This window comes from Lissotriton vulgaris, chromosome 12 (genome assembly GCF_964263255.1).
Source record: "Lissotriton vulgaris chromosome 12, aLisVul1.2, whole genome shotgun sequence".
In the NCBI taxonomy this organism is placed as follows: domain Eukaryota; kingdom Metazoa; phylum Chordata; class Amphibia; order Caudata; family Salamandridae; genus Lissotriton; species Lissotriton vulgaris.
In genome coordinates, this window is record NC_141700.1 from 295,098,613 (window position 1) to 295,121,922 (window position 23,310).

The window sequence follows — 23,310 nt, forward strand, 5'->3', positions numbered from 1 at the left end:
GTAATCTATGTAGCATAGGGTGGATTGTTTGGTAAGTATAGTAAACCCATTATTGTATGGAAGAAGTGCCTTGGGACCCTCACGGGTGACAAGCAGCTCTCTACAGATCCACCCTACATTTACATTACATTCCAGTGACCCCCATCGATAAGTGATGGTTTGTTGTGTGATCCTTTTAGTCTGATAGTACTCACACTCTCACATTGACAGGAAAAAAGCATCAAAATCTTACCTCACCCTACTTAGAAAGTATGAACTCGCACAACCTGAGAGTGCTTTTCATCATTTTGATCATGTCCTCAAGCTGGTAGATAGAGAGAATGGAAACAAGAAGGCTATTTAGACATGACAACATGTATAACAGTTGACTTATTTTTCTCAAAAAATGCAAATAGTGGGCATTGCCAGTAAATGGTTGACCCCAAGGAATAGGAGCTTTTTTCTCCATTGATTAAAGCCAAGGCCAGTCAAATTCTTTGTCTAGTCTAGAAGTGAGGATAGAAAAAGCTAAATTTGCTCCTATTGTGAAAGGGAATTTTTAGCCCATAGATCCTTGCTCGCCCACAAATTGGATCAACCCCAGTGTATTTTGTTTTGCAGAAGAGGTTAGTCTTGTAGTCAGAAGGGTAATTGTTTTAAATAATCTATTTTTCCTTTAGGAGATAAATTCCACCTCTGTACATTTACACTATGCACTAAAACCAGTTTTGAAGTTAAGAAATCAGCTCTAGCTCTCTAAGGGTACCAGTGGATGAGAGACGGATTGAGTTGCTACACCATTCACTCCTTGTTAATAACGTAAAGAATTCCTTGATTTTCTGAGAATGGAGTATAGTTTCCATGGGAAGTTATTCGTGTGATATCATGTGGATGTACTTTGTTTGTGAAGATGGTATGGAAGAAACAGAATTTGAGAGAGAAGGCACATGAACATGATGGTATTGTATTTTAAAGAAAACTCACATGTTTCTCAGGTGAAAAGTTGGGGATCTGGAAGTCATCCCTGTATTCTGGTAGTGGTACTTCTTCAAGCAGATTGTCTGGATCCTGAAAATATAATATAAAAGATCAGCATTACCAAGACCGTTGTAAACAAATATAGACTGTCATGAGTCTTGAAGATGAAAGTCATGAAAGGCTGCACACCTCAAGCAAATAAAATACATATGTACAAGAAACAGCATACTATGTTCACTCCTATTTTGGCATTTCACATCCTTAGCACCTTGTACTCATCACCTAAAAGCAGAACATATGTGTGAGTGAAATATTGCTTTTGTGAGTAATGGATCAAACATGCAGTAACAGTGAATAATAGTGATTTGGCAGTGTATACGTGTGCTGCTACCATACGTGCTCACTCTGCTCTTTACCTAAGAAATCTTGTATGGCTCTTTCAAAACAATACAGTTTCTACCTAATCTGATAAATACCATCCTGGCTCCCAAAGGGTTCGCCTACCATTGACAGATCACTCACCTCCACTACATTGTAAAGAAATCAAGAAAGAAATTACTGGGGGGCGTGGCCAAGCAGCCTTAGATGGGAGCCGCATTTTGAGCGAGCTACATGCCAGCTCCTAGAACCTTGCTGAATCCGAACCTTAGGTGACCTATTTTCAGTTGCAGGCACCAGTGCAGTGGCCCTATAATCACCCCCTTTGGCCCACCCGAACCTATCCAGGGAGCCCTGGATGGGAGAGCCAATTTCTGCAATCGACGACCTGTAGATGGGCCTGCCAGAGGCAAACACCACCTGGAGCTGTGAACCCACAGTGGCAAACCCTCTCTGTATCGACTCCTGGAGCGTGAGAGGAAGAGAAGACAGGCTCGTGGCTGAGGTGTGGCACATTGCTGCTTTCACTTCCAGGTGGTGGCCCGTAACAATGTAACGGGCACCTTTGAGTGGAGGAGATGGACTGGTTACCACACATGGCTAGGACTGAAACTGCAGCCTGGTTGAGCCAACTATGGGGCAACCTTTTCTTGGATGCAAACATCCATGTGGTGCCCACTACACTTGTCCCCTTTGGCCAACCTAAGCCTATGTAGGGAGTCGGGGATGAGAGAAACTTATGAGGCAAACAACGACCTGCCGGGAGATGGACATTCCGCCAACAGACACAACCTGGAGCTACAATCTCACTGCAGCGACTTACCTCTACCTCTGCATTGACTCTTGACTCTCAATGGAGAGGATACAGCCAAATGGGAGGGGAGTGGTAGGGACCACCTTTCATTTTAAGCAACCCCCCATGGGCTTGTGACAGCCCAGCTGATTTGGTGGCCCAGAGTAGAAAAGAGGGGGTGGGCAACATGAGAGAAATTCCCACAGAATACTTCAGAACCTGCATCATGGATTGTGAGCTATCCTCCTACTTCATTCTGGAAAGGGTGCACAGGGCACTGGCCCTAAGGCCACAGCCAGGAAGACCGCCTAGAGGCATTACCATCAGTATACTATACCTTATGGACAGACTATATCCTGCGGCAGGCACAACAACGTCCATTGCACCAACGCTCTGACCCGATTACGCAGGTAAAGTGCAGCCCCTTCTTACATCTTTCTTAGAGGTTAAGTGAAAAGTTAGGGCTAAGGACATTCAATATATGCTGATGTACCCTGCCAAACTGAAAGTAATGTATCAGTGGAGAACCATTTTGTTTAAGAGTCCGGAAGAGCTCTGGGACTGAGCGGCGGAGAGGAAATAACTGCCCATATCAACTAAGGAGCCAATGACAATTTGGGAGGCCGAAGGGGGTCAGCCATCCCACTCTAGGAGGAAACTCAGCAGACTGATAGGAGGCCAGCTGTGGTCACAACTGGAGGACAGACATAGGGCATCCTCCTCAGAGAGCTCTGGTGATCATGGGGGAGGGGACGCTACCAGTGGATGATGAGATGTTATTCAGTGGTATAGAGTTTGGTCCCTTTCCTTCCTTTCTTCCATGTAGAGCTACAAGTTTATTCTCATTCACTGACAAAGAAGAGACACATTGCATCTGTAAAGAGGGGCTGTCTTGGGGCAAATCACTCCCTGCTACACAAGACTATGGTGATTACTTTATTTTGATAGAGTACTATGTTGTATTGTATGTTGTTCCTATTCAGGTTGCTTGTTTTTGGGGCAACAGATGCTTCCTCTTTAGTTAGGTCACAATACTACGTCTCATGCAAGACACATTGCACAGGCCTTAGTCAAACGGGCTCTTTTTAGTCTCTATTTAGTTACAGCACTATTAGAAAGTAGACATTGCACTTACTGCTTTTTGTGCGTGACAGCCCGTCTCTAATATACGTCTGGGGTGGGTGACAGCGACACTTTGTGCATTCAAGCAAGACCGCCACAACACATAAAGGATAGATGGATCTGAGTACCCATCTAAATATATCTGCATTCTGATGGTCTTGCTTGGGCGGGGTGGAAGGGAGGGTCTAACACGTCACTTGAATAGGCAGTGTCCTGTCTTCACAAAAAGGACAGATTATCCCTGATGGACAGGACTGAGTTGAAAGGAGAACCTATGCACTTCAGAGGGCTGCTTTGAAGTCACACCCTCAGATCAAAGGCACTTTTGGGTATAAGTACTGGGTCTTTGACCCCCACCCCGAAAATCAGACACTTCTAGATCTTGAACTGAATCTATCAGAAGGACTGTTGTGGTGCTGAAATGACTCATTTTTAGACTGCAAGCTTGAAAGGCCTGCTTCTATCTTGCGTTGCCCTGATGTCTCTGCCTTACCGCCAAGTGATCTCCAGGTGCTTGTGGCTTGCCTCCTGTTGCTTGAAACTCAGGGATATCAAAGTCCTTACCCCTGCTCCTGTGCCTTAACTTACTGAAAGTGGTCCGGTTAGAGGCTACACGCAGGTATCGAACGGGTGCCAGGCGTTGCGGGCAGTGTGCCATTTCTGCCTCCACCCCCCTCCCAAGACCTAGTAAATTGTAAAAAAAAATTGATACTTGTATAGCGCACTACTCACCCGCAAGGGTCTCAAGGCGCTTGTACGAATACTGCTGTGGAACCCATCCTGGCTTTCCCTGTGAGGCATCCACTCCTGGGCACCCCCAAGGTGGAGGCCAGGCATCCTTAGCGTTGTGGGGGCCGTTGTGGAGATTAAGCAAGCTATTGCCCAGAGTTGCAGAGTGGGACTCTATGATTGGAATAGGCACCGAGGCGAGAATGATCAGGTCCGTGGAATTTTGAGCCCAAGACCCACCGAGGCAGGGAATTGAACTCTGGTCCTGGGCTAGACCTCTGCATCAGGGTCTGCCGCTCTAACCGTTGAGCCACACTTCTAGTGGATCTTTTATTTTTCAAACTATACAGGTTCCTCTGATTATGAGGTAATTTTCCCACAACTTGTTGGTTTGTTCATTTTGCACCTTTTTTTACACTGATTTTTACCTTTCACGTGGGGTGGGCCTTAGCGTGCCCATACAGCTGAGGTACACTCCCCATGGTCCTGACAAATGCCCAGTAAATCACACATCAAAGGCAGAAACATGTTGACCCCACTTTAAGTGGAAATAGCCAAACAATTAACTTGGTAGTTTCCTAAACACATTGCTTTTAATATGTCAGATTGGCCACAGAATAAAGTTTTTATGTGAGACACAATCTGGACATTTTTAAACCCTTTTCACATTTACATAATCTTCACAACTAACCAGCTCCGCAGTAATCCTGGCATTGTAGCACACCGTGGAGGCATTCGGGTTTTCCCGGTGGGCCCGATGATGAAGCATGTCACCAACCAGGGTGGTGAGTGAGGGCTTCCTATACAAATCTAATAAGACTTGCATACTCATCTTCTCTCCTTTTGTGCTTCTATACATTTATTGATTTACACTCTTTCATTGTTTGAAGCTTACTGGAAGTGGCCCAGATACTTGCAACATGGAATTTGGCGCATCTCTTGTCTGTGTGTAATAGAACCGGCGATCAACACTGTTGCTGGAGTTTAATTGCCACATCATATTTGAACCAGCACTTTGCCTCTAGAGATTAATGCATCGGACAGCGCATCTCCGCCACTACAGCTTGGTGAGATTGAGGCATCCCCTCGACTGTGTGGCAGAATCTGGTGAGGCACATCACTCAACACCTCTCGACTCAAGCACCCATCTTCCGAACTGACACATCGCCATCACTACGTGGAACAGATCGACCCATCTCACTGTTTGTGACCAGGAAAGGTACTTTGATCACTTGGTCCTGCATGGGTCCTGTAGCTGGCCTGCCCTTCCACGCGGTCAGCCTGAACGTTGACCCGGTCCAGCACGATGTAAAGTAACTGTTTTAATGCTACTTGCTTCTAAGCGCTTCACTGCATGTATTCCTTTAACATTTAATATCTCAACATCTATACATTGGATTTTTGTCATTCTGGTCTTGTTTTGTTTATAATAGTGTTAGTATTTCTAAACCTGTATGGAGTCTTTTTGTGGAGTATTATTTCTGTTGCTGTGTGTTGCCTCTTTATATAAGCCTCACTGCTCTGTGCCAAGCTACCAGAGGGGGAACACAGGTTATCTTTTAGTGTGGATCTAGCTTACCCTGACTAGGATTACCGCTTCTGCTTGGACCGGCTGCATTCTTTTGCCAACCAGACACCCAATTTCTAACACATGAGACCAATAGGAAAGCTGGGACAGGAATATGACCCCGTTGACATGCAAAATTAAGGGAAATATGGTGGGATAGATCTCCCCCCGATCATGATGGAGTATAGAGCCAGTCAAGTCAAGAATAACTTTATTTCAGCTCAGAGAACCATGAAAAGATTTACAAATTAATATGATTAAAATACAATATATCTAATCAACAAGAGAGACAGGGTCAGGACGTTACTCTTTTACCCCTGGGATAATCATTTTCAACAACAAAAGAGCAACAATGAAAGATGCATAACAGAGACAGATAAAAGGTTTTAAATACTTATATCCCAAATAATTAGTGCGAAATGGTGGTGGACTATGACACAGAAAAGAACCCTCATCTACCAACAAAGTTGGCGATTGGTTTCATCATTGGGTTCTGTCCGGTCAGAGAAGGCATAGTGAATGTGCCTAAAGAAAAAAGTGCCAGTGAAGTTAAAAGGAAGCCAACAATTCCCTATACCAATTTTAATAGAGGACCGGGGGGACCCAGCCACGAAACATAAGCAGACTCCCTTTACCGGGTAAGCAACAGGGTTAGGCTGTATGGGGAGTTTCTCCTGCCCACTGTTCCAGCCATTTTAGCCATTCCAGCCATTCCATTCATTAACTGGAGGTTGCCTACTAGGAAGAAGCTGTTGTACCGGGTACATGCCCAACGGAGACGGTAGGGCTGCAGGGCACTGAGATAAGTTTGGGATCTGTAAATAGGGAGACATCTGGCAGACATACCATATGATGTTCTATGACCAACTTGAAGCTAAAGAGGATTTACAGAGATCCCAGTTGTTTATTTACCTACTGTGCGGACATGCACTGGTTAGGCACACAGGCCACATAACAGCGCTCACAAGAGTACAGTCCATTAGAAATCTGACTCATGATGTTAGCTATTGGTAGGAAAGGCAGATCTTGCTTATACAGAATTCTGGTGCTAAATGTCCCAGACCGGCTAAACAAATTGCAGGAAAGATATGAGTCAGACCTGCAGCCCTTGGATGATGACAAATGGATTAAGGTAAACAATGGCAGCCGAAAATGGGTAATATTGCCTCACCTGAGATTAGACCAGGTTAAAGAATATATTAAACCCCTGAGAGGCTATGAAGGATGGGGAGGGACAGCTGCCCTGAATATTTTCGTTATGGACAGGCCAGAAGCTCCTTCATGCATGTGGTATGGAAATGCCAGGTGATTCAGGTGTATTAAATCCTGCTATAGCCTAACCTACAAAGGGTATGCCAATTTCTGATAGAACACAATCCCACGTTGGCTATCATGGAAGTATTTCTGGGATGGGATGGGTAAGGGGACAAAAACTGATGATTGGGACCGGTTGTGTTTTGCTAAACGTCACAAAGCAGGCCCTTGGAGATGCTGGCCCCCACAATCTCAAAGTAGCCAAGAGGGATGGTATAACTGCTCTTTAGCTGCGGAAGCAGTGTACAGATCCAGAGGGTAACCACAAAAGTATGATAGAATCTGGGCACAGTGGAAAGTACAGCACAAAACACCCAGAGCTGGCCACCCATAGGAAGTTCTTGGTGGAAAGTGCACAGTTGTCCATGGCACATATCCATCTATAGTGAACCGGATTGGTAGCAGCAGACTTAACTGACGTCTACTTCATGGTATTCCAGAACTAAATGGGATGTTGTGCAAGGGGGGAATGGGATGGAGTGCTATGGAGTGATACAGTAGTGTGATCTTAAATGTGTTGAAAACTCAATATTTTTTTTTAAAAAAAATAAAGAAATTACTATCCAGCTACAGGAAAACTCAACAAGAATTTCCTCTTGTGCAATAACTGCTCTTGAACCAGTGTGAAATTGCAGCAATGAAACTCAACCAATCTCTTCACCTTGCTGTCAAAGCTGACCCTGCAGTTGTGCCAGCTGGACTTTTCCCCAACTTTTAATATTATTGACTGAAGTCCTACAACCTATCATGGGATTTTCAGGCTGTCAGAAATCCCTCAATACGGTGAGCTGTATGGCTACCAGGTCAGTGGAGTACATGCTTCCACTGCCCAGCCCAAATGGAGTTCATTATTTGATGGGCTGGCCCATCTATCAACACTCCAATATTTCTGAAGTTCAGATTATACAAATATCTATGCAAACATACATGCAATACCAGTGTAAAGTGTTAGAGTAACTAGCTAGAGCTGGGACTGCTGTTGGTGCTGTTGCATTTCTCTAAGCTATTCATCTAATCTGAGCCTTTCTTTGTCTTGCTTTTGTTAGCCACTGATCATCTTAATCACCATTGTCATACCCCCAGCCAATGAGCAGAGACCTTCACATATATTAGCTTGCATGATTTTACAATAGGTCTCAAATTTGCACGGGTTAGAGCTATAGACGTAAATGGCAATTTCTTTTACTTATGTTTTTTGGTTTGGAGTGTAGTGGATGTATGTGGTGTCCAGTGGAATTATGTTGGTTGTATTCAAGTTGTTAGTTTTGAAATTGTGTGGGGTGGAAGTGTGTGGTGTATTTGTGTAGTGGAATTGTGGTGCATTGTGAATAGATAGGGGTGAGAGCTGCACAAAATAGATAGAAATGGATGATAGTTAGAGAGGGATAGGTAGTTTGTGCAGGAAATGGTGATTGAATTTGAGAGAGAAGAGCAGAAAGAGTATGTGAGAAAGAAGGGGAGAGCAGGCCACAGATACATAAAAGGGAGCACATGTGTATGCGGAAAACACCTGAAGAATAAGAGGAGAGTGTGGGTTTGAGCGACAGAAATTTGAGATAGAGGAGCAGAAAGTGTATGTGAGAAAGAAGGGGAGAGGAGGCCATAGATGCATAAAGTGGGGCACATATGTATACAGGAAAGTAAGACACTTAAAGAATAAGAGGAGAGTGTGGGTTTGAGTGACAGAAATTTGTGAAAAGGCATGGTATGGAAACTGTGCTTGAGAACTCAAGTGAACCGTATGAGAGAGGCGGGAAGAGTGCATGAGAGAGCGAGAGAGAGCAGTGAGAGAGAGTAAGAGAGAGAGAGATAGAGGTACAAGTGGAAGGGGCACTAATAATAGGGGGGAGGCGAGAGGTGGACCAGTGAAGAGCGTGAGGAGCTACAGGAAGGTAGCGGATGTGAGCAGGCAGTATAGAGAGAAGACAGGGAGCGTGAGGGAGGGATGGGAGAGATCAGGGGTATTGTAAGATGAGAGGGGGTACTGGGAGTCTGAGGGAGATATGAGAGAGGCAGTGGGTGCACAGGGAAGTGATGACAGGGTTGATGATAGTGCAAGGGAGTGAGTGATTTGTTAGATTGGAATTGTTTGTTGTGGAATTGTATGGCATGGTGTGAAGTTGTGTAGAGGAAATATGTGGCATGGTGTGCTCTGGAATATGTGGATATAACTGAAGAGTGATGATGGTGGCAGCAAATGGGAAGCCCATGGGCAGGCTAAAGCCCTTCCAGTAGATGCAGCATGTCTCGGTTTGAGACAACCCATATGCTCCGTCTAGAGCTGAGGCCTAAAAAACATGAATTTATCCAGCTGCGTGTTTACCATCAGAGAGATACTAAATAGTGCTGCAATGCTTTGCCTGTACAAGGGCATATGTGTTCTCTTCCGTGTTCTCAGAGTGAGACAGAGAGCAAGATTGAATGAGCAAGCAGACATTGTAGTTTATGAATAGGTCGTAGCAGCATTCCCGACAAACAAAATGGCTGTGTGTGTTTTGACCACGGTGTGGGGGCAGTTGACAGATTTGTAGATGCAGAAAATATGGGTGTCACTAAATGTTCTATATGTCATCCTGCCCTTGGAAGAATGCCCACAAAGGTAATCCTAGAAAAATCACATGTACATACAATTACGGTATAATCGATATAATAACAGAAACATATGTAACAGGTTTCATTGGATCAGATAATGAGTGTAAAATGACTTTGACAGTTACCAAAATGTTTATTGTGTAGCACCTTACAGTTTGCCACTGATTTCCATACACATACTAACTGTTTGACCTACATTTACTTTCTGAGAAAAATAGGCAATGTTCATGTTTTATTGACCAGGCAGTGCACGGAGTGGGAGGCCACTTCAGTGCGGGCCACACTTTGCAGGAAAAGGCCCTACCTGCAGAGCCCAGGTGGGCGGTGGAAAGGGACAATTAAATGCTCACACTTTCAATTCCACTACAGTGTGAGGGGTGCAAGGCCAGAGGAGTTAGAATCATAGAATAATGAACAAGACTAGCCTCAAAAGAATTGAAACAAAGATTCCAGCAATTTGCGGCAGCCCCGGCTGCCAGGGCGTGTTATACACATTTCCAACATGATACGACTAATGCTGAATTACCATAAACATAAAAGTCTATCACAGTTGGCAGCTCATCATGCTCAGAAAGAAAAAAATTAAATGTAGAAAGTTACTGTTTGTAGCATGCTTCATTAAATAAACCCTGGCCTACGACGAAAGGCCTATGCAGGGCTTCAAGTGGTATAAAAAAACTGGTGGGTCCCTCAAAGGGGCGTGGCAAGAAGATTATGGATGTGGCTTAAAACATGTAAGCTAAAAATATGTGCTTATGTATAGTGTGCCTCCCCACTAGTATTTTGGAGCTGCTGTCATTGTACCCAGATATATAATACAGCAAGTTACATGGCTGATACAACAAGCCCAGGTTGTCAGCTTTGTCAATGGTGTGTATTTCCATAGGCTATATCTGAGGGGGAACATTTCCATGCCCTTTTCAAATAATGTGTTTCCTTTTAAGTCTTTTCTCTCTCAATGGGGGCTGGTTATCAAAGGGAGGATTTGAAAAGGTTAGTTTAAATAGGCCATCTTCTGTTTTTCCTGAGTTTAACGCAGGATATCCAAGTAAAGCCCTTGCCTTTCTCTCAAAACTTTTTTTCCTGCACAACTTATTTTTAACAACCTTGGTGTTTAACAAAATATATGCTTCAATACCTCGATTACACACTCAAAGCATTTCTTCCTGCAGAACAGTTGTCATGTAAAAATATATGGTTTACATGTAAAGCCCTTTAGTGCCCTAGGGCCAAGTTTACACTATTTAAACTGCCAGAAAAAAAAGAAAGAAAAAAGCATAACGTGACCTTGGTGTGGCCTGGCAAGTCATATGTCCTTTTGTGCAACAACAGCATGTAAGCATAATCGTTGCCTTAATTGCAGAAGTATACAAGCACATGAAGGGCAGAAACCTTCCCTAGTAGAGGACAAGGACAGTTAATGTCATTTGTAGTGAACACTGTATAATGCACTCTGCATTATATTGCTGTTCTGCAGAGTATGTTGCAATGGTAAAAGACCCATGCTTCCCTGTAGCAAGGAACTTCCCCTAAGCAGCGGGATCAGAGCAGACATTCCAGTTAAAAAGAGGAATCAGACAAAACAGAGGTTTCTGCCTGGAGGGTGCGGGCAAAAATGGAGACTCCGTTAAGGACCAGTCCCAGCACTTGCTTTTTAGACCTGCTGGTGCACCAGCAAGACCCAGCCCACTTAAAGCCCTCGGCCTATGTGATATCTATTTGTGCCTGGGTTGTTAAAAACATTATCTGCAAGACGTGCGGCAATGCTATGAAACTACAAAAATGCAGTTACATGAGCTATAAATGAAAACATACATTATTAATATTACGGTGTTCAGGCTGTTAAACATGAACATGTGCGCAGAGTCAGAAGGAGGAGAGCAGAAAGAAAGTATACGAGTAAACTGAATGTTTCTGCTGGGTGAGAACGAAACCTGCAGAGAAGACTGCAGCCCTATGTAGCGTGTACGGTGTACCCCATGTTTTCACATCTTGCTTGGTCCCATCTATGATCTTACTACCAGGTCATATAGGCAGGCTTGCTTCCAATATGATCTGACTGAGCGCTCCTATTTGATTTTCACAACTTAGAAGCGGTGTTTTAGCCAACACAGCATTGGGCATTGTCAGAATTATGCTCTCACTACAGAAAAACAGCTTTTTACACGACAGGCATTGTGCTGTTGAAATTCCAATTTCTTTGCGATACCCCTTAGATCAATGAAGCAGCGGCCATAAAGGGGCACCTGCTGAACAACGGAAACACCACAAATGGAAAACAAACCTGAGCCAATAATGTGTTGAGATAAAAGCACAAGATAACAATAAAAAAGAAGCATTTGCAAGATCAACGAGAGAGTGCGCCTGTAACCACCGTGCACAGTAGCTCTAACCAATGGAAAAAGTATTCCCAAAATGAGTACCTAAATTGGCCACTGTGTTAACACATAAGTAATTGGCTGGTGCTTTCAGGGGGGGTTCAATACAGTAAGAGGCATGATGTATTCATGCCACGGACGAATGGAGTGGCGATTGGGGCAGCTAAAGGGAAGCCTATGGGCAGGCTGGTTAGAGCAGTGCACATGCGCTGTCTAGAGCAAAGACCTATGAAGTAACCACTTTTGTAAGTTAAGAGCTTTGCAAGAAAGCGGATCTTTAACCTGTCGGAAAAAGTAATTTCATCCATCTAGTGACGGCTTCATGCAGCTTCTGGGCACTGCTAAACTTCAAATGAAAAACCTAAATTTCATCACACTTAATATCATTTATAAACTTATACAGCTTATTTTTATTTCATTTAAAGGGTGCAGCTCATAGGTTTCATGCCTTAACAAACACATTTTTTGTCATAGCTATTGGCGCATTTATTGGAGTGCAGCTTCCACTTGCCCTGGTACGCAATGTACTGTGAAATAAGTGAGGGATGTGTAATGGCTGTTGGTTATGATAAAGTTTAAACACAATTCTTTTTCTGTGCTAGACAATTGTGGTGGCGCAGGAAACATAAATTATTCACTCAAAGTTGAATTATGGTGTCAAAGAACTTTTGGGCAGCACTACCTTATTGCCCTTGTCTGCTCAAAAGACTCTTGTCCCCTGCCAGTGGTATTTAGGTTAAAATTTAGAAATTAAATATTGAGGAAAAAAAAATTGAGGAAAAAAAAAAAGAAAAGTGAGAAACTGATATTTCAAATGTTAATGCTGTATAAGTATCTGAAAATGATTTTATAGGATTTTATTCTTGTTGTAAGGTACACAAATCCAAAATCCTATGCCTAACCATAATGCTATCACTATCACTTGCCCATTACTATTATGTACTATAACCGAAACCCAAACCCCCTAACACTAGGAGGATAATATTCCCACCACTTTTCATAGACCGGAACCTACTTCATTCCAGCAAAGTATGCTGAACAAAATTATTTACCCTAACCCTGTATCATGCCCATACTTCATCTCTAGCCATAAAGTTATCCCTAAGACTAACATTAAACAAGAACTGTTCAGTAACTGGCACAATATGCGCAGCCTGAAGTCAATCTCTATCCTTTATGCTTACATTAACTCTACACCTAACTTTAATGTGTACCATTACCCTAACCCTAACTCTCATTCACACACACACACACACACACACAACCTCAAAGGCGGCAGGAAGGCCACGAAGAAAATGCCCATCAAAACCAATGATCCAGTGAATATTGCCTTACCCGGCTGCCTAAATCAACCCTGGCCTCAGTGTCACCCAGCCCCCAAATACAATGATCCTCCCTGGCCTTGTCCTAGGCATAGGGGATATGTGTGGTTCTCTGCCCCTACAATGCAATCACACTGCCGTGTGTCAGGGTGGGTTGTTCACGTTGGCCTCATGAAGGCCCATCCTCAGACAGGAGAGGTAGTCCTGTAACACAACACACCAGTGCTGGTGCCGGTTGCCTCCTGGCCCGGGCCAGTCACCATTTCAGTAGGAGTTTAGAATACAGTAAGCTGTGCTATAGAATATGGACTCAGCCGTATACCTTTCCTCAATGTAACTGTATTCTGTAGATACAGAGTCCAGCCTTTACCCAGGCCTGTTGTTTGATATCGAGTACCCCTCCCCCCTTGAGTCCAGGGTCTGGTCTTAGACCCGGTCTTGTATTGAACACCCACATTCCTAAATGTAAGTTGTCTTAGAGGGTGGCATTTCCGTTGGTGCTCTATTACTTCTGAAGTCATGAGTAAATCAAAGGAGAAAGTAAAGGTTGAATGGCTTGTTTTTATGGTAAATTTAAGAGATTCTTGCATTTGGTATCATAAGCCCCTTCAAAATAAATTTTCTAAACAAATTTCTAAATTTCTTCAACAAATGTTATATACACATGAGGAATGGAAGCTGCACTGGCCATTTATTTGATACAGTTTTGTTTTCGGAATTGTAGACTGCCTACGTCTTTAGACATATTTTAGCTTTTCTTTCTCGTAAACTTTTATCTAATTGTAAAATACATTTAATAAATGTGAACCGCCGCTGCTGAGGAAAGTTTGAAATATGAGACAGAAAGAGATGCATGGTTCTTACCAGCTCAATATCAGAAAGACAACCCTTGTACGCTTCAAGTACCTGCCGGCATGCAAAAGGATGAACCTTGGCACATGTTTGGAAACCAATTACTATGCCCTGCAAATAGGGAAAGACAACTCTCAGCCTCAGGGAGACAATAGACATTAACCAAACACAGACATTTAGTACAAGAGATTTCAGCTTGTATTGGTGAATGATTGTCAACTAGTAAAGCAAATATATTCAGTGGCCTGAAAGCATGATTTAAGGATACCTTTATACAGCTATGCTGGAGGGCCATTACCATGCTACTTAAAAAGCATCTTTGGACAATAAGATGAGAGTTTTGTCACTATTTGTTTTCTGTCACTTTGTTCTCTCTGATGTTTCACATAAAGGAACTGCAAGGACAGTTCAATACACAAGCCTTCTTTACAACAAAGGAGTGCGATTTCTTTAGAAGTGGTGCTTATCCTTTCTTCCTCATGTCTACTGTTGTCTATTTTGAAGGCCTTTCTGAGAGAGTCATTTCAAAGCCATCACATAGCTTTATGTCTTTCACCGCTTTATCTGCTACATTGATTAAACTTGATTTATCTTGTTCAAACACTGGCTTCTATCAAGAGAGATCACCTAAAGAGGCTCCTAACTATCCCTGATGAAATGCATTATTAGTCACCTGAAAAAAGGAGCTCTACATTCAGTTTCTGCTAACTTAGTCCTCATCTACTCTGTAGAGGGGTTTCACTCTACTATAATTTGCATATGCACGGAGTACAAAATCACACTTTTGGGTGAGAGGAAGTACTGAGTGAGGAATGTTTCACCGGTCATCAATAATTTACCATCAAGCTCTATGAATGAAGTTACAAATCTACACAATGTCCATCCAGATGCTCCACAGCCCCATATGACTACCTTCTCAACTTGTTTTTGTTGTGGTCGTACAGGGTGAAATACCCTAGGGAAATAAATCTATGATAATTGTAAGAAATGCACTTGGTACTCACTGCATGGTAAGGCGTAGCGATGAACCTAGTAGTTTCGAACATGCCTCGAAGGAAGGGTAAGATCAGTGCAGTATCATCACAGCTGGCCATGCACTTACCAAGGCACTGGAAAATAAAACCCTAATATGGGAGTGAATTAAAGACAGTCTGAGTTAAGAATAAACAGCATCTCCTGCTCACTCTATAAAAGTCTTACTTATCTTGGAGTATTCATCTTTGATTCACTCTACGCACATATTTGTCTCACACTTTCAAATAGCACTTAATAAGTTGAGTGAAATGTTTGTTATCTTATGTATAGTATAGTTATATTTTCTGGACATTGTAGAGATTTGTATATGGTCCTGAATATGACTCAAAACAAGGAAGTGAGGGGTAATGTGAGCCAATGAAGGTCCATTACCTAGGCTCTGAAAGTGCTAATGCAGAAACCAGTGGAAATACTGCTCCTTTCAGAAAGCAAAGTAGAAAGAAAGGCGGACAAAGAAAGGGGAATACTAAGGATTTTTTCTTGCTGCCTTCACAAATCCATGAGCATGTAATGTCTCATCATCAAGGGTGTTCTCCATAGGGCTGGCAATGCAATGCCCTGTGGGCCCCACGAAGGGTCGCTTTAGCAGAGATCTTTTTATTTTTGCCATCTGATGAAAGTGCCAGTGTGAGGGCGTTTTGAATGTGTGAGGTTGAGTGAATGTGTATAGTGAAATGAAGAGAGACTAAAAAGAGGTATTCAACTGGACTTTAAACTGATGGTTTCCTTGGCAGGTTTAAATAAAACATAATTTGGTACGGGAGACTACAGGGAGGTTATGTATCCAAGTAGCCTAAATCTGTGAATGTGGTCAGGTCAACGTGTTTCTTGCCTGTTAGCCCAAAAAGTATCTGTACCACATCTTCAGGACCTAAAAAAGGGAGAGCTAACCCTACCCCACATCTAAGATGTGATATAAAGTGTAGGTAATCCCCTAAAAGAAAATACCTTTGTTCAAAAAGTTTAAAATTGATCGTCCAACTTAGAAAAAAAATGAGAAAATGAAGAAAACACACAGTAAACAAATGTTTTGCATGTATGGGTCAATGTGTCTCCAGGATCGCTTTTCCGGGACACTGTATGTGCATGCTATTGTTATGGCTGATCAGTCGCCACAATGTGAAGGAAGTAAAAACACACTAGTACATGCAATATAACAGAACAGGCAAGTGGACATACCGGTAACAGACAACATAAAACCAATCTGTGTTGATGTTACACAGTGTATCACAAGTCGTCCTCAGGAGTGAGTGAAGGGTCTTACCCTTTGGATCAGTGACCTATAGGTCAAAAGAAGAGTGTAGTACTCAGCTGCTAACTGTGGAAAGAACAATAAAGAAACAGCAAGTCAAGGGGACCCAAATTGCCTTGGGGTGAGAAAAAAAAGAAAAAACAGAGAGTTTTCAAGAGATGCAACCATACTCATGTGGTTTCTGTACAGAGAGCGCAGTAGACCTACCATCCTCTGTTCATCTGGATTGAGACTGAGCAGGGGAGAAGACCCGTCTTTTAAGGTGCAGGTAATTGTAGTGATTGTCCTTGGGTGGGGTGCATGCGACCGTGGGAAGGAGTGATGACGCACTGGGCCCCTTGAGATTCCAGAGCCATGATTCGCTTTCAAGTGTATCCAGAAACTGAAGGACCTCCTGGTAAACACCAGACCTCATATTCAACAGTCTCACATGCCGAACACCTTGTGGGCCTTACCACCTGTCACAGGGCACTATCCCTGTGGGTCCTACGGGGTATGCCCACTGACTAAACATTCCTAAGAGGTCAGGTTGGGTCCCTAATTCGCCTGGAAACAGAAAAGTCACAGTAACTGCAGTACAAAAAACTGTGCTTACCTGATCACCTGCCTTTGTGGCCTTCATTACGCGGCAATGACCACGAGCGCTATCGAACCAAGAATAATGGAGCACTGGAGCAATATATGCTGCAGACACAGCACTACAAAAATGTGCCATCACTTTTCCAACTCTAACCACTCTCCAGATGACCTCCGGCAGATAATTTTGGAAGCAATTAATTCATGAAGCCCTTTAAACCTTTTCAGAATGGAGCAAGGGTGGATTTTATGCCTCTCCACCAACAGCAAAGGTTTGAAAGTTGAAATCCTCTAGTGCGAGGTGTAATTCAGTCCCCTGTGAAATCAGATACTCTCTTACTATAGCTGGATTGACATTTTCTTCATACATGGGATACTGGTATACCATATCACCATTGACACCATGTCACATATGAAATGCCCGGCTATGGAGTCCCAGACACCACACTAAGCAGTGCTTATGATAAGCATTTTGCGACTTGGCATTGGTATCTTCTTCAGTAACACAAATGATTCTGTTGATACCAATGAGGTGGTACCCTCCAATAAGAAACCATTTAACTGTCTTAGTCTACTGTTTGAGATGAACAAGTTACTTACCTTCGGTAACGCTTTTTCTGGTGGATACAGTATCTGCCTGTGGATTCCTCACCTTGTGAATATCCCCCTACGTCAGCAACGTTCGGAAAATTCTTGGTAGCTCGCCGGCGTAGACAACGTCACAGGAACGCACAACATCGCGCGCGGCTCCGCTGACGTCACCGACTCCATAATAGGCCTACGCCGGCGTGATGACATCAGTTCCGCCCTTTTTTCCGTGCCTTCGAGGCACACGGACGGACCAAAACAATAGATATATACACAGTATACACAGTACAAACTAGTCAAGTTAACACACATAGTGTGAATATAACATAGTAAATCATGTACAAGAACACACTTCCTTTGAGGATAACATGTATACATTAAAAAAACATTACCAGAAATTCAGGTATGGAAGAGTGGACAACGGGGAGGCGGGTGGGCCTGTGAGGAATACACAGGCAGATACTGTATCCACCAGAAAAAGCGTTACCGAAGGTAAGTAACTTGTTCTTCTGATGGATACATCTGACAGTGGATTCCTCACCTTGTGAATGGATTCCCACAGCAGTCCCCACTCCCGGAGGATGGTGTCCACTCCTCTATACCAGAAAGTCCCGAAGGACAGTACGCGCAAAGTGGCCGTCCCTCCTCACTTCGGTATCCAAGCAGTAATGCTTTGCGAAAGTGTGGAGGGAGGCCCAAGTTGCCTCTCTACAAATGTCCTCTACAGCAACACCCCTAGACAAAGCAGATGTTGATGACTTTGCTCTAGTAGAGTGAGCTCTTATACCCTCTGGAGGTTCCTTACCAGCCAGGTTGTAGCAGATCTTGATGCATAGAATAATCCATCTTGAAAGTGTGCGCTTGTGCACAGCTCTTCCTTTTCTACAGCCATCAAATCCAACGAACAACTGGTCATCCACTCGATAGTCCTTTGTCTTATCAAGATAAAAGCTCACCGCCCACTTAGGGTCCAGACGGGGAAGCTGTTCCTCCTCCTTGGAAGGGTGAGGGGGAGGATAGAAGGTAGGAAGGGTAATAGACTGTACTAGATGGAAGGGAGTTACCACCTTAGGCAGAAAAGCAACCCTGGTCCTAAGAACCATTCGTTCAGCATGAATGGTCAAGAATGGGGGCTTCGAACTAAGAGCTTGAAGCTCACTTACCCTCCTTGCCGAGGTAATAGCAACCAGGAAGACCGTCTTAAAAGACAAAAGTCTCAAGGGACTCTTGTGCAAAGGTTCGAAAGGAGAACCCAGTAAGCACCAGATTCAAGTCCCATTGAGGTACAATAAAGGGAGTAGGAGGAAATGTATTCGTAAGGCCCTTTAGAAATCTTAAAACAACAGGAGACTTAAATAAGGACGGCTAATCCGGCAGGCAGAGAAATGCCGACAAAGCCGAAAGATAACATTTGACTGTAGCAACAGCAAACCCTTGCTGCGCTAAAGAAAGAGCAAATTGAAGTATAGCTGATAAACGAGCCCTCAAAGGATCGATGGATTTCTCCCCACACCAGGAAACAAACCGAGACCACCTATAAGAATAGATAGACTTGGTGGAGTCACGTCTGGCCGATAGAATGACATCCACCTCATCATGTGGGAGAGAAAAGGAATTCAGGTTGCCCCGTTCAATCTCCAGGCATGAAGGTGTAATGTCTGGAGGTGGGGGTGTAGAGCCTGCCCCTCCATCTGAGAGAGGAGATCTGCCCTGAAAGGGAGACGGAGCGGCGGGCACGAGGAGAGGTGGAGAAGATCTGTGTACCACACTCTTCTTCGCCAATCTGGGGCGATCAATATGACTTGGGCCCGGTCTTGGCGAATCTTTCTCAGAACCCGAGGAATCAAGGGTATGGGAGGAAACGTGCAAAGGAGTTGTGAGCCCCAACTCAACTGAAACGCGTCCCCCAAAGCTCCGGGCATCGGATACTGGAGACTGCAGAATGACGGGCAGTGAGCATTCTCGTGGGTGGTGAACAGGTCCACCTGAGGACTTCCCCACGTCCGAAAGACGTGACAAACTACCTCTGGATGAAGCCTCCACTCGTGGTCCGCCTAGAACTGCAGACTGAGACTGTCTGCACGCATGTTCAGAACTCCGGCCAGATGATTTGCCATCAGACAAATCTGATGGTCCTAAACCCAGGACCAGTGACGCAGAGCCTCTCTGCAGAGACACTGCGACCCGACTCCTCCCTGTTTGTTGACATACCACATCGCGGTGATGTTGTCCGTCAGGACTTGAACCGACCACCCACGAAGGGCAGGGAGAAAGGCCTTGAGTGCTAGACGTATCACCCGCAACTCTAGAAGGTTGATGTGAAGCAACCTTTCCTCTGGAGACCAAAGACCCTTGATCTCCAGATCCCCCATATGAGCACCCCACCGTAGAGTGGATGCATCCGTTATCACCGTGGCAACCGATGGAGGTAGATGGAAAGGCTTTCCTTGAGACAGATTGCCTTCCACGCTCCACCAAGATACATCCGCTGCAGCTTCTCTGGAGATCCTCACAGACTCCCTGGGCCCGATTCACAGAACTAACTTAAGAGAAAATCCTAAACTTAGTACTTTAGGTATTCACAGAAGTTAGGACTTTGTCTTAAGTTTGTCTTAAGACAGACTTAAGACTGACTTAAGACAAAATCCTAACTTAAGTCTGTCTTAAGTCTGTCCTAAGTCTCTCTTAAGACAAACTTAAGACAAAATCCTAACTTCTGTGAATACCAAAAGTAGTACGTTTAGGATTTTGTCTTAAGTTAGTTCTGTAAATCGGTCCCCCTGAGATCTCTGTTGTGTTGATACCACTGCCTGCGGAGACACAACTGGAGGGCCCTCATGTGCCAGCGTGCATGGTTGACCAACAGAATGCAGGAAGGCATCAGACCGAGCAGGCGAAGGACCTTCAGGACTGGAACGACCGCTCCATTGTGAAAAAAAGCAATCATTCCCTGTATGTCGAGAATCCTTTGAGGTGGAGGGAATGCTCGACATACAGTTGTGTCCAGTACCGCACCTATGAACAGGTTGCGCTGGGAGGGCACCAGGTGAGATTTGGGTACATTTATTGAAAAACCCAACCTGTACAACAACTGAGTTGTGACTTGCAGATGATGGAGCACTGTCTCTGGAGATTCTGCTTTGATCAATCAATCGTCCAGATACGGGAATACAGGTATCCCTGACCTTCTGAGATGTGCTGCCACCACAGCCATGACCTTGGTGAAAACTCGAGGTGCAGTAGTAAGACCAAACGGAAGGACCGCAAACTGGTAATGTTGCGATCCCACCGTGAAACGGAGATACTTTCTGTGCGACTTCAGGATAGGAATATGGAAATAAGCATCCTGCAAGTCGATCGACACCATTCGGTCCTCTTCCAGCAACGCCTGAAGAACCTGAGCAAGGGTGAGCATCTTGAACTTCTCCTGTTTGAGGTAAAGGTTCAAGATCCTAAGATCCAAGATTGGACGAAGTCTGCCACCCTTCTTGGGAATCAGGAAATACTGGGAGTAGCATCCCTGACCCCTTTCCTGCTCCGGAACCACCTCTATCGTACCCTTTCGTAACAGTGACAGGACTTCCTCCTGCAGGAGAAGTAGGTGGTCCTCTGAGCAAAATCCTTGGCAAGGAGGGTAATCTGGAGGAAATTCCCGAAAGGGAAGAGCATACCTATTCTCTACAAGATTGAGAACCCAAAGATCTGATGTAACCGATTCCCAATCCCGTAGAAAATGGTAAGCCGACCCCCTGCAGGACCCGCATGATCCAGAATGGCGGATCTAGGGCTGCTTTGCTGATGGTGAAGGGGGTTGGGCAGAGGAGGAGGAAGATTGACGTCCTCGAGGACGAGCTCTTTGTTTTCCCCTGTAGGATTTATATAGTGGATTTTGCTGTTGCTGCTACTGTTGAGTTTGACGGTAGGGATGAAAGGACGAACGTCCAAAACCTCTATACCTCTTAGTCGCAGAGCCTCTGGACTAAAGCCCCAAAGATCTGGCAGTAGCCCTACTGTCCTTAAATCTTTCCAAAGCTGCATCAGATTTTTTGCCAAATAGTCCAGCACCATCAAATGGCAAATCCAACAAGGCAGCCTGAACGTCCACAGAAAAGTCAGATGACTTCAGCCAGGCAGCCCTTCTAGAGGCAACAGAAATAAATTCACATAATGCGAGCAACTGAATCAGCAGTGTCAAGACCACTTTGAATCACTTGACGTGCAGCCGCCTGTGTATCGGCCAACACCTCATTAAAATCCTTCCTGCTGTCCTCAGGAATTTTAGGATCCAATTGCCGTACAGAGTCCATCAGGGCATGTATATATCTCCCCAAGAGACATGTGGCATTGGTCGATTTTAGAGCCATACTTGCCGAAGAGAAAATCTTCTTCGCAGTCCGATCCTGTTTCTTGGACTCCTTATCCCCAGGCACTTGAGGGAAAGCACCAACAGTCTTCTTCGAACAGGCTGCCTGTATAACCAGACTTTCAGGCAAATGATGCGAGGATAGAAACTCAATATCACCAGGTGCTACCGTATACCTCCTTGCAACACCCTTAGCGACTGCAGGAGCTGTAAGAGACCTGTTCCAAACCTCCGATATAAGCTCAGTCAAAGCCTCATTAAAAGGAAGCAATGGTTCCACAACTGAAGATGGGGCATGGAGGACCTAAGTCAAAAGATTAAACTTGTATTCAGCTGTAGGCAAAGTCAAATTTAAAAGATCCGCAGCTCTTTTGATGACCACATGGTATGGTGCAACGTCCTTTGAAGGGGCATCGGATACAGAGGACAGCTCCCATTCAGGGGAAAGCTCCAAACCACTAGCATCCCTCAAATCATCAAAATAGTCCTCCTGAAGCTCACCTTCTTCCACCTCAGCCTCAGCCTCTCTAAATCTTTGCTCCTCTATAAGGCGCTGAGCTTCTCGCCTCGATCTCTCCTTCCAGAGTCGCGCCGTCGGATCCGTGACCGACTCCGACGGAGCCGGTGCCGAAGTTGAGATCGGATCCGGAAGCCCAGGTCGCTGCTCACGAGGTCGAGCCGGAGCCGACGACGATGGAATCGGCATCGACGACCTCGGAGGCGCCGAGAAATGCCAAGGCGGAGCCGGCACCGGCATAAATGGCATAAAAGGAGCTGGAGCATAGGAGTGGGGAACTACTAAATTATATGCCAATGGACCCATGGGACCCGGAGGTGCACCATAGGGGTACAAAGCTCTCGAGTAGACTCCATACATTGTGTTTAAAAACAAAGTAGGGTCTTGACCTGGAGCTGGGAAGGGCGGGTAAGGACCCACAGGATGCTCTCTCGGAGGTTCCAGATTCGCCTCCTCTTCCACAGGCGGATGGACTGGAGTCATCGAGCCCTCAGGTAATGGAGCCTCTTCTTCCTCTCGAGCCGGGGACGGCGCGGAGAGGGATCCGATACCGGAGCCGGAGAACGCACTGGCGACTCCAAGGGCGAAGCCTCACCTTCTGGAACACCAGGTGAAGGAGACACCTCATCTTTTCTATGCCTCCTCTTAGGCAACTTCGGTCTCGACTCCAAGACCTTACTGGAGTGATGTCGAGATCATGCCTTCGCTTCTTATGCTTCTTCTTCGTTGACCTCGAAGCATGACCAGATGATGACCTCGAAGGTGACGCCTTGCGGGACCTCGACCTCGACTTCGACCTCGCCCTACTCGAACGCGATCTCGAAGTCTTCTTTTCCTTTCTACCTTTCAACTTCGCCACCAGAAGTTTTGCTTCCCTCTCTCGAAGAGCCTTCAGGTTCATCTTCTTACACGAAGAACAGCCTTTGACATTGTGGTCCGAACTCAGGCACCAGATACAATCCTCGCACGGGTCCG

The 23,310-nt window shown here is 44.8% G+C and overlaps 1 protein-coding gene across 1 annotated transcript in view; it reads right to left on the reverse strand.

Annotated features, from left to right (window-relative positions):
* Nucleotides 1-238: 238 nt before the first annotated feature.
* Nucleotides 239-23,310, reverse strand: part of LOC147674000 (maestro heat-like repeat-containing protein family member 1) — a 90,969-nt gene continuing 67,897 nt past the window's right edge. Inside the window, exons 19-22 of the mRNA XM_086946440.1 lie at nucleotides 15,009-15,128; nucleotides 14,017-14,115; nucleotides 964-1,047; nucleotides 239-304 (exon numbers count right to left, since the gene is read on the reverse strand). Of these exons, the coding sequence (XP_086802566.1) occupies nucleotides 239-304; nucleotides 964-1,047; nucleotides 14,017-14,115; nucleotides 15,009-15,128 (369 nt within the window). The remainder of the gene's footprint in view (nucleotides 305-963; nucleotides 1,048-14,016; nucleotides 14,116-15,008; nucleotides 15,129-23,310) is intronic.